Below are 18,559 nucleotides of genomic sequence, written 5' to 3'. Positions count from 1 at the left end.
GCAAGCAGCCCGGTGGAAGAGCCGAGGACAACAGACCTCGCTGCCCGCAGGGGCGAGCTGGCCCCCCGCCTGCCGGCCGCTGCTCAGGCAGTCCTGGCCTGGGATGCATTTCCCAAGGCTCCACACAGCCCCAGTGCTTGGGTTCCTCTTTCTTCTGGGAAGCTCTCCCTCCTTCCCTCCACCATGAGGGGTGGGAGCTCTCAGCCCGCCATCCACCGTCCCTCCTTTCTTGGTGGGCTTCGGATGGTGGAGCCTGCTGGGATGTTCTAGACCCCTGCCAAGCCGCCTTGCTCCCAGACCCCGTGCAGGGCTGGGACTGCTCTCGCCCTGGCCGCACTCCAGAATCACCCGGGAGCTTTCACGAACTGCGATGCCCGCGCCCTCCTGGCCCACACCCACGACACTCATGAGATGGGGGTGTCACAAACTGCGATGCCCACGCCCTCCTGGCCCACACCCACGACACTCATGAGACGGGGGTGGGCCCAGGCACCGGCATTTTGCAGAATCTTTGGATGTTTCCAGGGTGGGGCCTCGTGTTGGGAGTGAGGAGAGCTCAGCCCTCAGCACCGTGACCGCGGCCAATTCTGTGCCTTCAGGTGCACCCACCCGTCATTCCTCCACTGGTGGTTTCCAGACCCCGAAGATCGGGCATTTTGCATCCAAAGGGGACTGGAGAAAGTATGCAGCTTGCCCACCCTGCCAGCAAAGCCTGGGGCTGGCTACTCTCAGGGAGGCCCAGGGAGGCCTGACGGGCGTTCAGATCAGCCGTGGAAGGCACAGCTCCGGGACTCCCAGAAGCGAGTGTGAGCCGGGCGTCCTCCCTGGGACCACCTGCCCACAGGTGCGCTGCATCTGCTGAGGGCCAGGATGAGGCCAAAGTGACCCCCATCCCCCGCCTCTGCCACTGCCAAAATAAAGGCCTGTTTCTGCCGTTAGGGAATTATCGCATGAACACAGCCTGGGCTAATCGTGACCAGGGTACAGCTAATCACAATGTTGATTATGGAGTCACTATTGATTTTCGCGGAGGCAAACTCGCGTTTATAACACCTGTTATCTTTTGACTAATAGAAGCGATGCTGATGAGCCGAAGTTCATCTCTGGACTCGGCTCCTTCCCAGCCCAGAGGGCGGCACCTCCCCACACAGGTGTGTGAGCACCACACGGTTCTCCCCCACACGCATTTTAAACAATTATGACAAAAGGGAGAAAGCCGTTCTGGCCATCAAAGTACGTGGTGTTGAATCGAGACTAAAATCGCTTGGATTTTTTTTTCCTTTGGATCCAATTAAACCCTTCCAAAGCCTGCTTTTCTTCCCGTGGGTTGCAGGAAAAGGCTCCATGAATTCTGAATATTTGGACCACACACTAATATCACAACCCCGGGAGCACATTTCTCAGTAAATCACAGATGTGATGCGAATGTCACGTGGGCCCCGGCGCTCAGCCGCGGCTGTGGGACAGAGGATGTGCAACCAGAATAAGGAAGCAGCCCCTCTCCCCCCACCAGGCTCTGAGTTGTTATCTCATTGCTTTTCTCAACTTTAAATGCCGCGAGCAGATGACGGAGAATTCCGGGCTCCATCAGAAGCTGTACCTCCTTTTCCAAATATTAAGATAAAACGGCATCACTTTGGAAAATGTTAAATATGATAGAAGATCCGTTGCACCGTTCGAGAGATTTGTCTTCCGGGGAAGCTCTCGTGTGAGGGAAAGAGGCAGTAATACATCAGCCTGCTCCGCCCCTCAAATAGATCATCAATTTCCCTGAAAGCATCAATAATCAGAGTGGACATTTATTGCCCCTTGGATGGTTTATCTTTGGGGCTGGGGACAGCAGGGCCATGATGAATACCAAGTCTGCCAGGGAACACAATTAAATGCTGTGGGGATAAAGGATTTTATATCGTGCACAAAAAAAGCAATCAAATTCATAATTGAACTCCATCGCATGAAATCGGCCAGAAATAAATATCACACCCAAAGCATAGCACTTGAGCCCCGTGTTATAGGTCAGGGGACAGTGTTGCTAGCACTGCATTTGTTTATGCCTCTGGAGGCCTGAGCTTGTCCCCCTCTAAGTGGCCTAGCCGGCACGTGGGGCTCTGTCCCCTCCCCTCCTGCGCTCGCTCAGGGCTGACACCGCCACCTTTTTTCTGCTCTTAGTGGAGAGAAAATATTGTGCTGGTCTGAAGTGGTTTAAACCGGCATCAGAACTGTGTGCTCACCTGGCTGCCTGCACTCAGCAGGTCCAAAGGGGGTGACGAGGCAGAAGGGTTACCCTGACGAGTGGGGTAAACGGCACTTGGGGGTCCACAGGACCAGGGAGCCCCGCCTCTCCCAGGAGGAGCATTTGCCCCCTTGTGCTCGGGGCAAGCAGGGGCCACACTCAAGGTGACCTTGAGCTGGGCCGGCTAGAGCTCGGGGAGGGCCTGTGAAACCCTAGAACGGGGGATTCTCGTGTCTGGGAATTTTGCTCATTTCCCACCGGACACAGCCCCAGGGGGCTCCAATGGTGGGGACAGGTGGACCCCCTGCTTGGGGCAGAGCCACAGAGCTAAAAGCAGGGGGGCAAAAGCTGTCGCCTGCCCATCCAGCGCTGGGTTTCTGGGGGCAGTGGGCATCGGTTCCAGTTCAGGTCTGTTTGGACTTCACGAGCTGGATTTTCGAAAGCGCCTTGAATATGTTAGCATTTAAGGTCATATACACTTGGCAAAGCATGGCTTTTCGTTTGGAAGGGAAAAAAGGCAGAAAGGGCATTTTGGACACAAAATAGTGCTTTAAAACAGCATTTTGATGAGTTAAGTATAAATAAATCAGAAACACACGGATTTCATTTCCTTTAAAATACCCGAGGGCTCAAACACTAGCGGGAAAAGTGCCTGGCAACAGCGGTTTGGGATTTTGACAAACCCAAATATTTTGAAGGGGTTTCTGCAGTGTTTGCACCCAGGTCTCCTCGTCGGTCCTGCCTTCCGTGAGCACCCGGCGGACTCGTGCCCACCTGCCTGTGATGGGCAGATAGTCCGTGTGTGTCTGTGTGCGTGTGCGCGCAAGTGCATGGGAACAGGCAGCAGAGAATAAAAGCAAGGATGACCAGAAAAGAGATGAGCCTTTCAGACTTAAAGCGTTTGAACTTCATTTTGAGAAGTAATGGAAAAAAAAAAAAAAAGCCTGAGAATCCTACTTGACGGAGTTGAAAAAAGGCTCCGTCCCTCTAAAACGGGCCCTGGAATGAAGTCGGGGAGGTCTGCTCGCTGCTCGAGCATCTGGGTTGCAAGCGGAAATCCAGCTCCGCCCCCAGAAGAGTCGGATCCCGGGACAGAGCTCCTGGGGCAGCCAGACGTGTGGGCAGGGCAGCCAGGCCGCACGCACCGCCAGGCCCTGCAAGGTGACTGTCGCCTCTGTCGAACAATGGAATTCCGTGCAGGAGGTTTGCCTTTCTCTGTGCTCCGGGGGTGAGGGGACAGCCAGCCTGGATCACCGATGCGGCTATGTTCAGGATGGCTCAGCCTGGGGGTGTGGGCGGTGCCGGGCAGCTGGGCAGGTTCAAGGATGCTTTGGTGAAACACCAGCTCCCTCGTTCAGGTGACTCAGGTGCCGGGAAGGAAGGCAGAGGCCATCTTCCTTCCCGTCCAGAACTCGAGGGTGGTCAGAGGGAAGATGGTCCGAGCAACCCCCGGTTATGAGTTTTCCGGCGCGCCTAGTAAATAAATACAAATAAAAGAAAAGCTAGTGGGGGAGTGACCCAGAGCCACAGAGCTTGCTCTGCAGGTTCACAAACTACTAAAGTTTGAGGGGACTTCCCTGGCAGTCCAGTGGTTAAGACTTCGCCTTCCAACACAGGGGCTGTGGGTTCGATCCCTGGTCGGGGAGCTGAGACCCCACATGCCTCGCGGCCAAAGAACCAAAACATAAAACAGAAGCAATATTGTAACAAATTCAATAAAGACTATAAAAATGGTTTCCATCAAAAAAAAATCTTAAAAGAAAATAAATGAAAAAAATGGAGTGTGGGGCTCCCATGGGGCGTGCAGAAGGGCCCCTGGCCCGTGCACCATGGTCACTTCCAACACGGGGCCCTCTTGGTGAGCCCCTTGCAGCCCGATCACTCAGACGGGGTGAGAGCCCGGTTCGCAAGTCCCGTGTGGCGTGCACACACGCAGCCTGCAGCTCTTAGCTAGAACATCTGGCCCCTCTGAAACCGGCCTGTTCGCTCAGAGACGCAAACAGAGGAGCTGCCCTCCAGGGCCGGCCCCGACACGTCTTTCCCCACTGAGTTCCTCTTGGCGTCCGATTAGAAAAAAAGACCTTGCAATCAGTACTCAGAGTTGGATTTTGAGCTTTTCTGCAGAACTGGGCTTGGAGGGTTTAATAACAAGGTTCCTCACTGCTTGGGCCTCTACGTTTATAATAAAAATAAATATTTCCCCTTCCTCATGGTGAAGGCCATGCCAACAGCAGGGAGGGGCTTGGATGCGAGAGGAAGCAATTGGAGACGCTTAAACACCACAAGCGTAAACCCCCGCGGGTCTTTGGAGGGCCGGGTACCTTAACGGGACCCCGGGGATCAGAACGTTCCGGCGGAGCCCTGACCTCTTCTCTAATTGTACAGTGTAAGCTAATCAGCCTCAAATGCCTTTTCTCTTTAAGAGCAAGACAGGATAAAGCCTCAAGTTACTAATTACACAAATACAGTGTCTTTTGCTAATTGGGTTGGTTAATGTCAGTTAATAAAGCCCTTGAAGGATAGGCATGTGGTATGAACGAGGCGATTCATACGTGTAACAATAGGCTAATAACTGTCAGCGGTGACTCATCAGGCCCTGTTGCGGGCACCCAGCGTCAGACTCTGCTTCCAGGCCTCTGGACGGCTGGGACAAACCAATGCCTGCGCCCACTCGCACCCCACGAGGGCTCGGCAGCGTGGGCAGGCCACGGCCCTGGCGGTGGTTTGGGGAGTTCATCCTCCAGCGAAGAACGAAGCCCTGTTATTTCTATTATTTATGAAAGCGTCTTCGGTGAAGCGACCAGGAACAGGAACCAGAGTCCTGCATCCTTGTCCCGAGGCCAGAGGCTTAGCCGTGTTACTCAGTGACCCCGGGCAAGCTCCTTGACCTTCGCGGGCCTCAGTCAACTCAGCTGGAAAATTGGGTAAAAAGATTGTGGTGTCTCTCAGGCATGAGCTGCTGAGTGGAGGGCCTCAGAGAGCAGACAGCCCAGAGAGCAGGGACACGGCCGTGGCCAGCTCTGCCGTGCCCGCTCATGGCCAGCGCCAGGAGGAAATCAGGACCTGTGGGCCCCAAATCGGAGCCCAGGATCGGGGACTCAGGGCCCGGCTCTGGGACCTGACTGGGTGAGACGCAGAGGCCAGATTCCCTTGCTGGCTGTGGAGAGTTCCTCCAGCGGGCTGCCCGCCCCGGGGCTCTGGGGGCAGGTGCTGGTCTGCGGTCGGCTTTGGGGCTGGCGCGCCGTCCTGGCCCCCACACACACAGGCACCCGGGGGTCAAGTTTATTACTTGTCCGGTCCTCTGTTTTGAGACGGGGCCTCCTTGCTGTGTCCCAAGTTCTATCGTTCCACACAAGTAAACCTTTTTTCTGACACAGGAAAACCAGACGAGAACGAGTCACCTGCCACGAGGCTGCCCCCGTCAGCTGGCATCAGCGATTCCATCCGCAGGGTTGTCCCTCTTCTAAAGAGTCCTGAGGGGGGCATCTGTCCAAGTCCGAGGGCCTCTCCCAGGCACAGAAACCCGGAGAAGCACAGGGTGTCTGGGGAGGGAAAGCGAACCGACCAGGGCACGCATATATGTTTGCCTCGGGTGTGGAGCTGGGGAAGGAAGATGGCCCAGAGGTCAGCTTCCATCTGCGGGCCGACTCTGCGGGGCCGGGCAGCCTCCACTCAGAGGAATCTGTCTTTTAAGTTCACGAATGTGCCGTAATCGAGACCGTTAGACCAAACCAAACAACCAGAAATGAAGGGCGTGAGGATGCAGGGCTTGCCCAGCCGGACGGGGACCGGGGCAGGGGCGGGGCCGTCCAGGAGGAGCAGTGAGGCACCCAACATGGGGCCCATCTCGCTGTTCGCCCCAAGTGCTGAGAGGTGGAGGCTGGCCCAGCTGCGGCTGTGCACACGTGCAGGTGTGATGCTCGTCTCTGATGAGCTCAGGCTGGCTTTGTCCGGGAGCCATCCACCTCCACGGCGCAGGCCTGCTGAGCTCGGCCCGTGGGACCCCAGTCTCTGTCCCCGTGCCCTCCCCGCTCAGTTTACCCCGGTTCTCCTGGACCCCTGCCGGGACGGGTCTCCAGGGGCTGCGTGTGCTCTCTGTGTCTCTCCCCCCATCTCTCTCGGTCTCTGTCCCCTCCACCTCTCTCTCTCCTTCTGTCTCTCTCTGCCTCTGACACTTTATGTCCCCCATCTCTGCCTGTCTCTCTCCAGGTGTGGGACACGCTGCCCCGCCCCCTGCCCCCACGGGCAGTACTTGCACAGACCTCGTGTGGTTTGCAGCCCGGCAGACCTCAGCTCTCTTCTCAGTCTTTGGAAAAAGCAAATCAATTGTGCTGCCGAACAAGATCTCCCAGCTCCAAGAATAGAGCTTTAAAAATCCGTCTGGCCCCAAGAATATTTCTGTGAACGCGGTCAGTGCTTTCGTGAGGCCATGTTGTCCCAGGCACGGGCTGCGTGGACAGTCTTCCCTGGCAGCGCCGACGGCCTGCAGACCAGCTCAGAGCTGTGGGGCAGGACCAGAGAGGCTCACAGCCCGCGGGGCCCCCAGGCGCCCTCCCGACCCCCGTCCAGACGGCCCTGGGGACACACATGCCCCTGTGCCCACTCTACCTCCGGCACTGATGGGGGTCGGTTTCCTGAGTCCGTCCCACAGGCAGAGGGTGACCTTGTCATGTTAAAGTGACAGGCATGGCAGCGAGCACCAGAGTGCCACCCCACCTCCCCCCACGTGGCCTGAGCCTGCAGCCCCTCCTGCTACAGGTCCGATGGGAGCCTGTTCCCACGCCGCTCCTCCAGGGTCTGTGGACCAGGCTCCAGCTGCCCATGCTTACGTCTGGCGGTTGCAGGAAAACCAGAGAAGGATTGAAGAAGCTCTTGCTTTGCTTTCAGGGCTACAAAGAGGAAGGAAGGCGGCAGGGGTGTGCACGTGTCCTGAGGGTTTTGCCTGCTGGACGCCGGCTCTCAGGAGAGCCGTGGGATCCAGACCTCAGATCTCAGACCTCGGGCAGGGGCCGGAGGGGAGTGACGTGTGCTCTCTGCCCTGACGTGACCTCTCGCCCGCTGGCGACTCGTTAGAAAGAGGGGATGCGGTGTGAAATCACACTCCGTGCGGAAGTCGGGACAGTCAGCAGGTGCTGTCGGTGTCTGTGTGTCACGCTCTGCGCTTCTGGGGGTGTCAGTGTGGCCCGAGGTGACACAGGCGCATCCTTGGGTCCCTCCAGCGTCGTGCTAAAGGGAACTTGGCAGAGGGCAGCTTCGGGCACCAAGCTCCCTAGCTGAGGTCTCGAGAGCCAGAACAGCCTCCGTGACGACCTGCGACCCATTCCTGATGAGCAGGGGGCTCTCCAGAAGGCGCTGGCGAGGGCACCCAGGTCCCCCAGTGTCATGAAGATGTGTCCCCCACCCTCACGCTCCGAGTGCCCCAGGCCGGAACCTCAATGAACCAGGGCCTCTCGGCCACCAGACCTGCCCCCTGGGAAGGGTCTCCCCACCTGAGGGGTCCCACCGGGATGTTGAGGGGCTCGAGGTGGACATCCCAGTGGAGATTTCCTTCATGACAACTTGGAGCGCTTCTTGTTGGAGAACAAACAGGAAAGGAAAGAAGGACAAGGAGCGGAGCGGTTTCAAACTGCTTCCAATTTCGCACCATCTCTTCCCGGCAGGAGGCTGCAGCTGAGAATGTGCTCTGGGCGGGGGCCGGGCGGGCGCGGCAGCTGTTCGCCGGATCAGGTGTTCTGGGAACCCGGCTTGCGGGCTGCCCCGTCTCTTGGCCACTGAGCAAAGCTGCCCTGGGACAGGGGAGCCATCTCTGCTCACCCCATCCTCCGTGCTCACCGAGGATTCGGGAAGCGTCGTGCCCGCATTTCCAAGGACACGAGACCTCCCACCTCCGTCCTCTGGTGATGGTGTCTGCCCTGGGCGGGGGGGCCACATGCTGCTTCTGCGGAGAACCAGACAGTAAACATGGCAGGCTTTTTGTGCCACGAGCGATCCCTGTTGCATATTCTTTATTTTCACAACTCTTTAAACATGTAACGGCCCTCGTAGCTCACAGGCCACAGGGACACAGGCCACAGGCTGGATTTGCCCCGCCGACGCTGCCAGAGGCCAAGGTAGCCCTCCTCCTCCCCACTGTGGTCTCTGAGCACCTTACTGGAGGCTACTCCCCTTCCCCCCGCCCCAGGAGGGGGTGCCGTGGACAGCGCCAGCCTCCGACGCGTGTGCCCCCTTTTCTCAGGTGAGCAAATCAAGGCTGGTTAGCGGGGCACACGGGCATGGAGGGCGGGAGAGCCGGCTCTGGGCCGGGGCTCTCTGTGCTGCCCCGTGCCCCCTCCCACCCTGCCAAGGCCCCTGAGGAAGGAGGGTCCGGCGGACGCCCCATGTTGGCCGGGAAGCCCCGACAGGCGTGCCCAGGGCAGGCGGCCTGAGCCACGGGCCCGCCCAAGTCTGGGCAGTCCTCCCAAGTTCCTTCATCCCCAACGTGCCTGACCCTGAGCTGGAAATGCAGAAGCGGGGCAGGGGACGGCATGGGCTTTGCCTGGAAATTCGAGGCGGAATAGGAGTGGGTGGCCTGGCCCAGCTCTGCTGGTTCAACCTGCCCCCCAGAGAGCAGACCCGGGCCCTGGGGGCTCCTGGCTGCACGGCAGTTGCAAGGATGCTCTAAGATTCCAAAGGCTGCCCATTTTCCACAGCGGATCAGTGCGGAATTCCTCCACACAGCTGTTGCTGTAATTGGGCCCCATTAGGAAAGTGTGAGCTCTTGCTGGGCGGCTCCCCACCTCCTACCGACCCCATGCACGGTGGTCTCGAGTTAGCGCGGCAGCTGTGACCAAAGCCCAGGCACTCGGGCTCGGCAGGGCTGGCTCCTCCCCCCAGATTGGAAACATCCTTTGTGGGAGAGAAAGCCCAGCTCCCTTTCTCATCCTTCCCTCCCTCCTCCCCACCGCCCACCCCCGACCCGCTCCCCAGATGGAGCCAGATCTGTGGAGGCTGCACAACCTAACGGCTCGAGCGCGGCCTGGTTGGAATCCCAGCTCGGCCTCTTCCCAGCTGTGTGACGCCGGATGAGGAGCTCAACCTCTCTGAGCTTAGTTGGCAAATGGGGGTTATTAGAGACTATTGTGCCTTCCGCAGGGCTGGCAGTTGGGCCGTTATTACTGTCATTGCTACAATATTATAATCGGGATTCGAAACAATGTACTTTGCGCTTGGAAGTCTGCGATCCCCAAAGTGAGAGGGTCCTCAAATATTTGCAGAGTGAATACGTGGAATAATTAAAGGGTGAGGATTAGACAAGGCCAGAATTTGATGGGGAAAGGCCTTCTGTCCCCCAGGTCATTGCCCCCATGGGCACAGGGACCACTGGTGGCTGCCTTTTCACATTGTCACTTCTCCGTCCCTGGAAAGCACTGCCTGACATTGTTACGGGACTTGAAATTCAACTCTGTGCTGAAATGGGGGGTGATCACCTCTGACCCGCCCACCTTCAAGTTATTAAAGGCGACCCCATGCCCCAGTAGGAGGGGTGGGAATTCACAGCCCAAGAAGAGCCCAAATCCCAGGGGACTCACGGTGGGCGGGGCGGGGTGGGAGAGGGTTGTCACATTTCAGCATCAGCCCAGCCCCACCCGCATCCCGGCCTTGGGTCTCGGGACTTTCAAACTTGCGTCTGTCGAGCAGCCGTCGCTGGAGATCCATGACCCCTTTTTCTTCACTTATGATTAAGGATCATCTAACAAACAGGTTATCGATAAGCGGGGTCAAGTTGAAGTGCATTAATATGATTCTGTCAATACGCAGGTTATTTCTATAACTAAAAAGGGTTGAGAATAAAAGACAAATGTGCATGTAGCACCGATAATTGACCTGTGATTTATTTTGCCCCTTGGGAGACGCCAAGGTGCAAAGTCCCCCGGGCTGCAGGGCCCCGGAGGCGGCTTCTCCAGATGGGCTGCCATCCAGGTGTCCGGGCGAGGCTGGAGCACAGCTATCAGAAGGTCCGGAAGCCAGTCTGCATGGCCCGCAGTGGTCCCAGAAGGACGTATTTTCAGACGTGAGTGGGCAGAGCCACCTCTGGTTTGCGATGGGCAGAGCCCGGTGTTGGTTTAAGCGAACGGGATTGAGCACAGCAGGGAAGCCGCGGGAAGCCGGTCCTGCACGCGCCTGACACTCGCGATGGATGACCAACGTTCTGGGGCCGCAGAAGGGTCGGCCGCACAGGGACACTGGGCTTTTGGAATGTGAAAGAACGTTCTAGAAAAGCTGGGACTCTCGCAGGGTCTGAGGCCTCCCGAGTCCACACGCTCCTTCCAGCTCTTGGCTTTCTCCTCTTGAACCCAGACCCTCAGGAGGAAGCTCTGGCACCAGATCCAGGAACAAACAGCTGTTTGCTTCTCCTGGTTTCCAGGGGTGCGTTTCCAGCTCCTGGAGCCGGCTATCGCGAGGCCCCTGGACGCACCAGTGGTTCCCGAAGGCTGAAAGTTATGGCTGTCACGAGCCATTGATTGGATGTGCCACACGTCACCCAGCTCTTAGGATTTACGTGCACTTCCTCTGGGGACATCAATCTCCCGGAAGCAGGGGGAAGCAGCTGTCCCCTGAGGCCAGGTGGGACACGGAACACGCACCTCCTCAGGACGAGGGCCTGCGGAGGCCGACCTGGGCTCAGGCCTCAGCTCACTGCCTGGCAGAGCCCGTGCCACGGCGGCTGACACAAGCGTGGACCCAGCGGCCTCCTCCTGCCAGCGCCTGCCTAGTCGGCGCCCCGACCTGAACCCCCTCATGACCCGTCCCCCCAGACTGTTCTCTGTGTCCAGAGCCCAGCTGGACCCGAGCCCCCAGGTAGGAGCTCTGGGAACGAGCTCCTGCTGGAGCCAGGACAAGAGGGCAGGGGCTCCTAGGCCAGGTCAGGGTTGGACCCAGGCCACCCCATTCACAAAATGGTGACAGCAAGGGCTGAGCGGTGTCTGTGGGGTCGGGCTCTGAGGCCCGACCTGCCCAATGTGTGAGGAACCTGTACTTGGTCTGGGGGAGAATTCAGAGCCTTGTTGGAACGGCTCGGCCAGAGGTTGGGTGGCCTGAGCTGGGCGTGACCTGCACTCTCTTCTCTCTTGAAAGGGATAGCTCTGGGGGGCAGTCCTGGGGGAGCAGGGGTCCTTGCAAACGACCCCCCCAGAACAACTGCCGCCCCCAGGGAAGGTGGTCAGCCCGAGCCCTGCCCCAAGTGCGCCCATGTCCCCATGGCATCAGACACAGGGGACAAGGCAAGGTCACAGTGGTGGCAGGCCAAGGGGGCCATGTGTCACTGCCCTGGGGGCCTGGGTGGGCTGCTGCCCAGGCCAGGAGCTGGCGGGAGTGACAGGTGGGACCCCCATCCAGACGGCTCTGAGGGGCCTGTGATTCCGAGTGAAAGACCAGGGACTTGCCGTCTGCTGGGGGAGTGTTCGTGGTGAGTTCGGCTCAGGTACTGGGCTGTTACAAGGTGGCCGGTGGGTTGGAAGGAAGCTGGGGAGCCTGGGGCTGGTGGCGCTGCCCTTATTTCTTTGGATTCTTTATTGGCAAGATGGTTGCAGCGGGAACCCTGCTCTGTCAGATGCCTGGGTGATCAGGGGTCAGAGACCAGGCAGGTCCACACCTGGGCTGCCTTCAGTCTTTCCTTGGCAAAGGGGCTGCACAGCCCTGCCCTGTTTCGGTGCCCCTGCCCCACGGGCCCCGTACTCTCCATCCCTGCGGGTGGACGCCTGTGTCCACCCTCGCCAGCTGTGCACATGTGGGAAGGTTACTCTACCTCTCTGATCCCCTTTCTCATCTGTGAAGAGGGTGACGGCAGCTCTCCCTCAGAGGCTTGTTCTCAGTTCTAATGCCTAATGTGAGCCCACCCGGCGCCCGGCCCGGCCGGCCCTCTGTTCCTTGCTATCTCGCTGTGTCCCTTCGGGCGGCCTCTGACAGGTGCCCCAGCTGATGGTGGGGAACCGGGGCCCTGCGGCCTGAGCTCTGGGCCTCCCCCCACCCCCAGAGCCCACCGTGGCGTGTCAACAGGCGGGTGAGCAGGGAAGACCCGAGGACTGCCACCACTTAGCATCCAGGGCTTACACGAGGCCACCCGTCCCTGTCCGTATCCTGCAGACTCTCCTTCCTCCCCTGCTCCCCCCGCCCCCGGCCCCCAGCCATCTGCCTGGCCAGCACCAGCATCCATACTCACCCTCAGAGGTAAATTGAAACCCCGCCTGACACCTGAGGATGCCCAAGGCAGCGGGGCCCTCGGGGCCTCTCTGAACCTGGCGGTCCCTTCCGCCCTCTGGGCCAGCTTATCTGCCCACCTCTACCCCTAACTTCTGAGGGGACTCCCTGTTCGCGTTGGTATTGTTGGAGAAGCGGGTGGGCTTCAGCCGTTGCCTCTTCCCCAATATAGCTGACACTGGAATCAACGCGGTTTCAATATTTCTTTAAATGTCTCCAAGGCACCTTCCATGGGGCAGGGCAGACCAAAGGCGCCCAGTGGGTGCTTCTGGAAGGAGGCTGTGAAGGGGACCTAGGCCAGACTGGACCATAAACCTGGGGGACTCAGAGGGAGTGATTCGTTCACTCACTCAGTCGTCTGTCCTGCAGGAGGGGAGGTATGGGCACCCGACAGCCCCGGGCAGGGCAGGGTGTCCAGCAGAGGGGCGCGTGCCCACGGCCAGGGGCTGCCAGCAAACAGAGTGTTCTCAGCACATCTGACAGAGGGCAAGCCATGCCCAGAGCGCTGGGGCCATGCAGGGAAGCGTAGGCCAGGAGAAGCCGTCCGCCCCTCGTTAGCTTATGCTAATAAGGCCCCGAAGCACTGCACAGAGGCTAAGAGACTTAGAGGCCCCCGCTCCGGGGTGGAGGTCTGGGGGGATCTGGGAGAACTGGGGTGAGTCTAGATAAAGCCCTCGCAGGGGGCCCAGGTTTTTTGTTGGCCAACAGGAAAAGTAGGGAAGGTGGGACTTGGCTGTCACTCAAGCAGGGCTGGTTTCTCCTGTCCCACCCCGGGGAGGGGCCGCTCCCAGTACCCCGACTTCAGGGTCCCAAGCGGGAGGCTTGGGAAATGCCTTTGGGGAGGGGAGGGCGGAGATGCCGGGCTGGGAATGTAAACAGCATGCGGAGACCTAGATGCGCTCCGGCCAGGCCCTCGAAGGAGCCTGGGTCCTTTCTCGTGCCATACTTGACTGTGTAAATATTTTTCTTAGGAGTAAAGAGAGAGTCTCCATTCATTGGGTAAGATCTCACTTGAAAGAACTGAGAAGTATCTGTTTAGGCATAAAAGTGAAAAACAGTGTCCAAGGCGCCTTTCAAAAAAATCATTTCTGAAGCTCAAACACGGCTAAGCTGAGTTGTTTTTTTTTTTTTTAATGCAAAAAATAAATAAATGTGACCCACTCCCAGTTGAGAGCTCAAGAGTTTGTGTCAACACCGTTGGAGCCTTTGCTCGGGAGCCAGAGCGGGCTGGCCTGTGCCTAACCGCCCTGACGGCTCCTGGGGGCGCTGCCAGCAGGACCCCACCCAGGCCACACGGCCGGCCTGGCGGGGGGATGGTCTGGCCGGGGTTCAGGTGTGAGTCCCTGTCGGACGGGTCGGCGGCGCGTGGCTCCTTTCCACCGGACACACCACCCAGTGCCCCCCCGCCCCCCGTTCCTCCAGAATCAGGAGGCCGGGGCTTGGACGCAGCCTCCAGCACCCAGCAGCTCTTTGATCTTTGCCCTGTCGCTGCAGCTCCCGAGCCTCCAGCTCCTACCTGTAAAGCCGGTATAACGATAGCGCTCACCCAGATGCGGCAGCCGTGAGAAGGACGGGGGATCCGCCTTTGGGGGCCCGGACAGCACCCGCCGCCCCCGCTGTCCTCCTGTCACCACGCTGCTACTGTGCCCATCACCGGTCACTGCGGCATTTCTACCAGGGAAAGTGGCTGTCATGGTAGGACTTTGATTTGGTCAGAAAACTTAGCATGAGAATTGTTCCTTAAAAAGCCTGTCTTCCTAGGAAGGGAGGATGCACACGTGAGGCCTTGGGCGTTCTTTGCAGGAGCTCAGATGAGCTCGCAACAGGGGCATCCGATGAGCTCTGAGCGGGCGCGCGTTGGGGGCATTTGCGGGCATTTGCGGGCGCTGCCTCGTTGGGCCTGAAACCCTCCTCAGAGGGCAGGTGATGCAGAGTCCAAAGCAGCTGACCACGGGGCTGGGGAGGCGGCCCAGCCTCCGTCTTGACCTGCCTGCTCAGGCTGTGTCCCCCAGTTTCCCGGAGGGCAGCAGACTGAGGCTCAGAGCCAGGTCGGCACGGGAGGGCGTCCTCTATCAAACCCTAACCCCAGCCCTGTCTTCTGGGACAGCCCTGAGCAGTGACCAGCGCAGACGGCCCTGGCCCGGCCCATGGAGGCTTCTTCGAGCGGAGGGGTCTTGGAATCAGCTTGTAGCCACTTCTAGACGCAGACACACCTACCTCTTTGGGTGGAAAAGGCGACTGCAGCAGTGGACAGAAAGGAGCAGGTTAGAGAGAGGCCTGGGCTCCAAGGCCAAGAGGAAGAGGTCGGTAAATGAGAACCTTTGGTGACCCCTTGGACCACAGGCCAGACTTGGGCAGGGGGTGGGGAATTCATTCACTTCTCTCTGGTTTTGGAAGCCGCGAGGTCGGGGCTCTGTCTGGGTTTCCTCCTGTAGGTATGTTTTCAGATCCTTTAATAACAGACTGTTTTGAAGGGAGAGAGCCTTCTGGGATCCGTTTGTGACACCAAGCAGAGAGCCTGGCCCCCTCGGGGGACGCGCCAGAACTCCGGAGCTGTGAGCGTACGGACGTCTGTGTGTGTGTCTCCTCTGGGCTGGCTTTTTGCAGAACAGAGGCTATTTATTTTAAGAGTCAAAAAAGATGCTTTGAGCAACCCCACTTAGCTCCATCCTGGCACCGAGACCCACGAGAGAAGCAAATGCTCCAGGTCAAACCTCACTTTTCTGGCTAAACTGCCGAATCAAAACACACCTAATACTTCTGCCGGTGCGGAGACGGGCTTGAGAGCAGAGACCGCCGCTGCCAGCAGCCGGCCGGCCAGCGGCGCGTGTGCCGAGGGCCCAACGAGCAAAATAAAGAGGTTTTTCAGCAAAGTGGCGGCCTTGGCGGGGAGAAGGCTGGAGCAGAGGCTCCAGGAGGGGCGCATGGGGTGGGTTTGCGCCCGAGGTCGGCAGTGGGCAAAGAGCAGAGGTTACGGCGGGCACACCTACCAAGGAGGGCCGTTACCTCAGGGCGGGCGTGGAGAAGCTGCCGGAACCCACTCCCCGTCAGGAGGACTCTTCTTTCTTTGGAGTCGCCGGCAGAGGGTTAGGCTTCCTCCGGATGGGGGCGTCGGCCAGGTTGGGCTCAAGGGCCCCAGCTCTCTCTGCATCACTGGATTGGGTGGGGCTCCGTTCTGCTCACCTGTGGTCCTGCAGCTCAACTGCCCACACCCCAGGCCTGTCCAGGGGGAGCCGAGGGGCAGGCTCCGAGGGGCACTGGAGAGACCTTCGTCTGCCTGGTCCCACCCGCCCCCGCCCGGTTCTAGGCTGTGCTTGGTGTGTTGTGCTGGCGTCTTGACCTTCAAGGAAGGTGCGGTTTGAACGTCTGCCTCTCTACCCCTAACCAGAGCTTTGCCGCCAGCACAGGCCTGCAGGCCACGGGCAGGTACAGGTCTCCCAAGGGTGGCTTCTCCAGGTGCCCCCAAATCAACGGCGAGCCTGGCCCGTAACCAAGTGCACGGCCCGCATGGGCACGTGATGAGCTGGGCCCGGCTGAGAAGGCCAGCTTGTCACCTTCCTCAGGACCGTCGCCTGGCGGTCAGCACCCTTGCCGGGCTTCGTGACACTCGGGAGGGTCCCTGAGGCCCCTTCTCTGGGAAGAGTCGCAGCAGCAGGGTGATGAGAAGTGGCAGCGCTGGGTCGTGAGGCTCCAGTTCCTCGACGGCGGGCGTTGGGTAGGGGCCTCCTTTGTCCTCCATGAGGGGACGGGGCCCAGGACGGGGAGTCATTCGGACGGTGCGCCCCTCCCGTGGTTCTGTCCCTGGAGGCCGCGCGGCTTAGAAAAATTAATGCACATTTTGTTCTCCCTCTGGTTCAAGCCGCCCCTTCATAAGGGGCCTGTTAGTGACCACAGGACTCGGGGCCAGCGCTCAGACCCCAGTTCTGCGTGATGCTGGCAAAGGCCTCCGGTCCAGGCGCAGGCCCGGGCAGCCTGCGGCCGGAGAGTGGGCCATCTCCCTCCCCGGGGAGCGCGGTCCCTTCCTGGACACCAAGGCTTTCCTGGGATCCAAGCAGTCAGCCTCTCTCTCCTCCTGTCCCGGCGTCGACCGAGCCTCCAGCCAGCCCTCTAGGCTCAGGCTTTGGGAGTGAAAAGCAGACAGACAAGAGGGGAGCTACACAAGCCCGTCTGCTGGCAGAGCTCAGCCCCCAGGTCTCCCCCGGGCCTGTCCAGCCCGGGCCAGCGGGGACAGAGCAACTAGTGACCTGGTGTCTAGCTGGCTCTCCTGGGGAGACCTCTCCGGTGTCTCCGTGTCCTTCTCTTCTGTCTCATTCTCTGTTTTCACTCCTAGTTGCATTCCAAACCACAATTTCAGAATCTATTAAAAGAAACATAAAATCCCCAATTGGTTAGAATTCTCAACATTTAAAAATATGACTTATTGTTATTACAGCTGAGCCTGGGCAAATCCGCCAGCATTTTGGAACGCAGCATCTCGATCCCCTGACCTGGCCTGCGTGGGCACCAGCGGGCACTCTCTTCCACGCTTGTCGTTTGAAAAGGCAATAGTGTCATTTTAAGGGGAGGGGGAATAAACCCCTGGATTTGACCCCATTTCTCTTATTATTTTCCGAATATTCGTTTCCATCTTGCTTTCTATTCTTATGGAAATGACATTACAAATTTATGTACGTGTCTGTGCAGGGTGCTTGCGATCCAGAAGGGAAAATCCCAATGATACAGCTAATTTGTCGGTTTGCTTAGCTTAGAAAGCGCTCTGGGACCCGTCGCTGAAATGCCACCCCTCTGGAGTGGAACTTGGTGGTTAGGAGGAGATGCCAGCCAGGCAAAATGCTCTTCAGGGCCGAGCCAAGGAGAGTTCCGAGCCAAAGCTGTCCAGTGGAAGAAAGACCCAGAACGACGGGCACTTTTCTCTCCTCTCTGTCCCAAGCCTGTGTCCCATGGGCGGGGGGAGGGCTCCCTGGTGCTGCCACCGCCCACTGCTGGGGCAGGAGCTCACCCCAGGAAACAAGGAGGGAGCCTGTTACACATTTCAGGCGTCTCGGTGCCCCCGTTGGACCATTCCTACTCATACGTGTGGCGGGCAGTAAGGACCCTCCGTGTGGGTCTGTACCCAGTCACTACGGGACCAGGCTGAACTCCACAGGGCAGCTCCACCCCAACAAATCGCAGTGCAACAAACGGTTGGAACAGAGGATCCCGGTTCCCCTGCCTGTCTTGAAGAAGCCACCCGCCTTACCCATGTTATTTCAGAGCACGCTTGCTCTGCTCGCGCGATGTATAACCCACCGTAGCTTGAGGACCGCGTTTTGTTGGAAACTAACGACCCCTTTCCAAATTGTTTTGCAGCAAATGCTGACGGACGCAGAGGTGTCGTCCCAGGAGGGCTGCATTCAAAAGGTAGGAGAGCTGGTCTGCGCCTTCTCCCCTCCCGCCCAGTGTCCACCCGAGTACGAGGTTATCTGCGGTCCGGCGTGTGCGCAGAACGCTGATTCCCGAGGGATTAGGACGGGCGCTTGTTCTCACTGTGTTGCAGTAGGGGCTCGCTTCACGGAACCATCCTAGTTCCGGAGAACCGAGGCAAGCCCCGAACCTGTGGGAATGCTTCAGGCCAGGCTGACGTGTGGAAATTAAATAAATGCAGGTTGTGTTTATTTAACTGTCTCCACTGGATACTCACGTGAAAAGAATAGAGAGAGAAAGAACACACAATCGGCGGCAGATTCAGCAAAGCCGCTTGCAGTCCTCAGCCTCCAAAGAGGGCTCGGGCACGGCATTGAATAAGCAAACCGCCAAGCGAAGGAAAGCGCCAACGTGCGCATCGTCCCCTGGTGATGGGTAACAGCCGGTTGACAAACCTTAGTTCCAAAAGGTTCAGAGAGTGAACTGGGCCCAGAAAAATACACACGCCCCCAGAGGAAAGCAGACGTCCACCGGCAGGCACGTTCCTGCCTGTGCAGGCTGCACAGACGGCAGACGGCAGAGGGATGGGATGCAGAAATCACCCCCAAAACCCAGACGCCGTTCGTCGGGTGGAGTTCAACGTCCATAGAATTCGGGCCATCCATACACACGCACATGCATTACACA

The 18,559-nt window shown here is 58.7% G+C and overlaps 1 protein-coding gene across 1 annotated transcript in view; it reads left to right on the top strand.

The window, feature by feature from the left end:
* Positions 1-18,559, top strand: part of PRDM16 (PR/SET domain 16) — a 322,309-nt gene that overhangs the window by 138,590 nt on the left and 165,160 nt on the right. The window contains exon 3 of the mRNA XM_060284012.1: positions 17,819-17,869. Within this exon, the coding sequence (XP_060139995.1) occupies positions 17,819-17,869 (51 nt within the window). The remainder of the gene's footprint in view (positions 1-17,818; positions 17,870-18,559) is intronic.

This window comes from Globicephala melas, chromosome 1, assembly GCF_963455315.2.
Source record: "Globicephala melas chromosome 1, mGloMel1.2, whole genome shotgun sequence".
NCBI classification, from domain to species: Eukaryota; Metazoa; Chordata; class Mammalia; order Artiodactyla; family Delphinidae; genus Globicephala; species Globicephala melas.
Note: the sequence above shows the minus strand (reverse complement) of the source record. Positions and strands in the feature narration are given on the sequence as shown.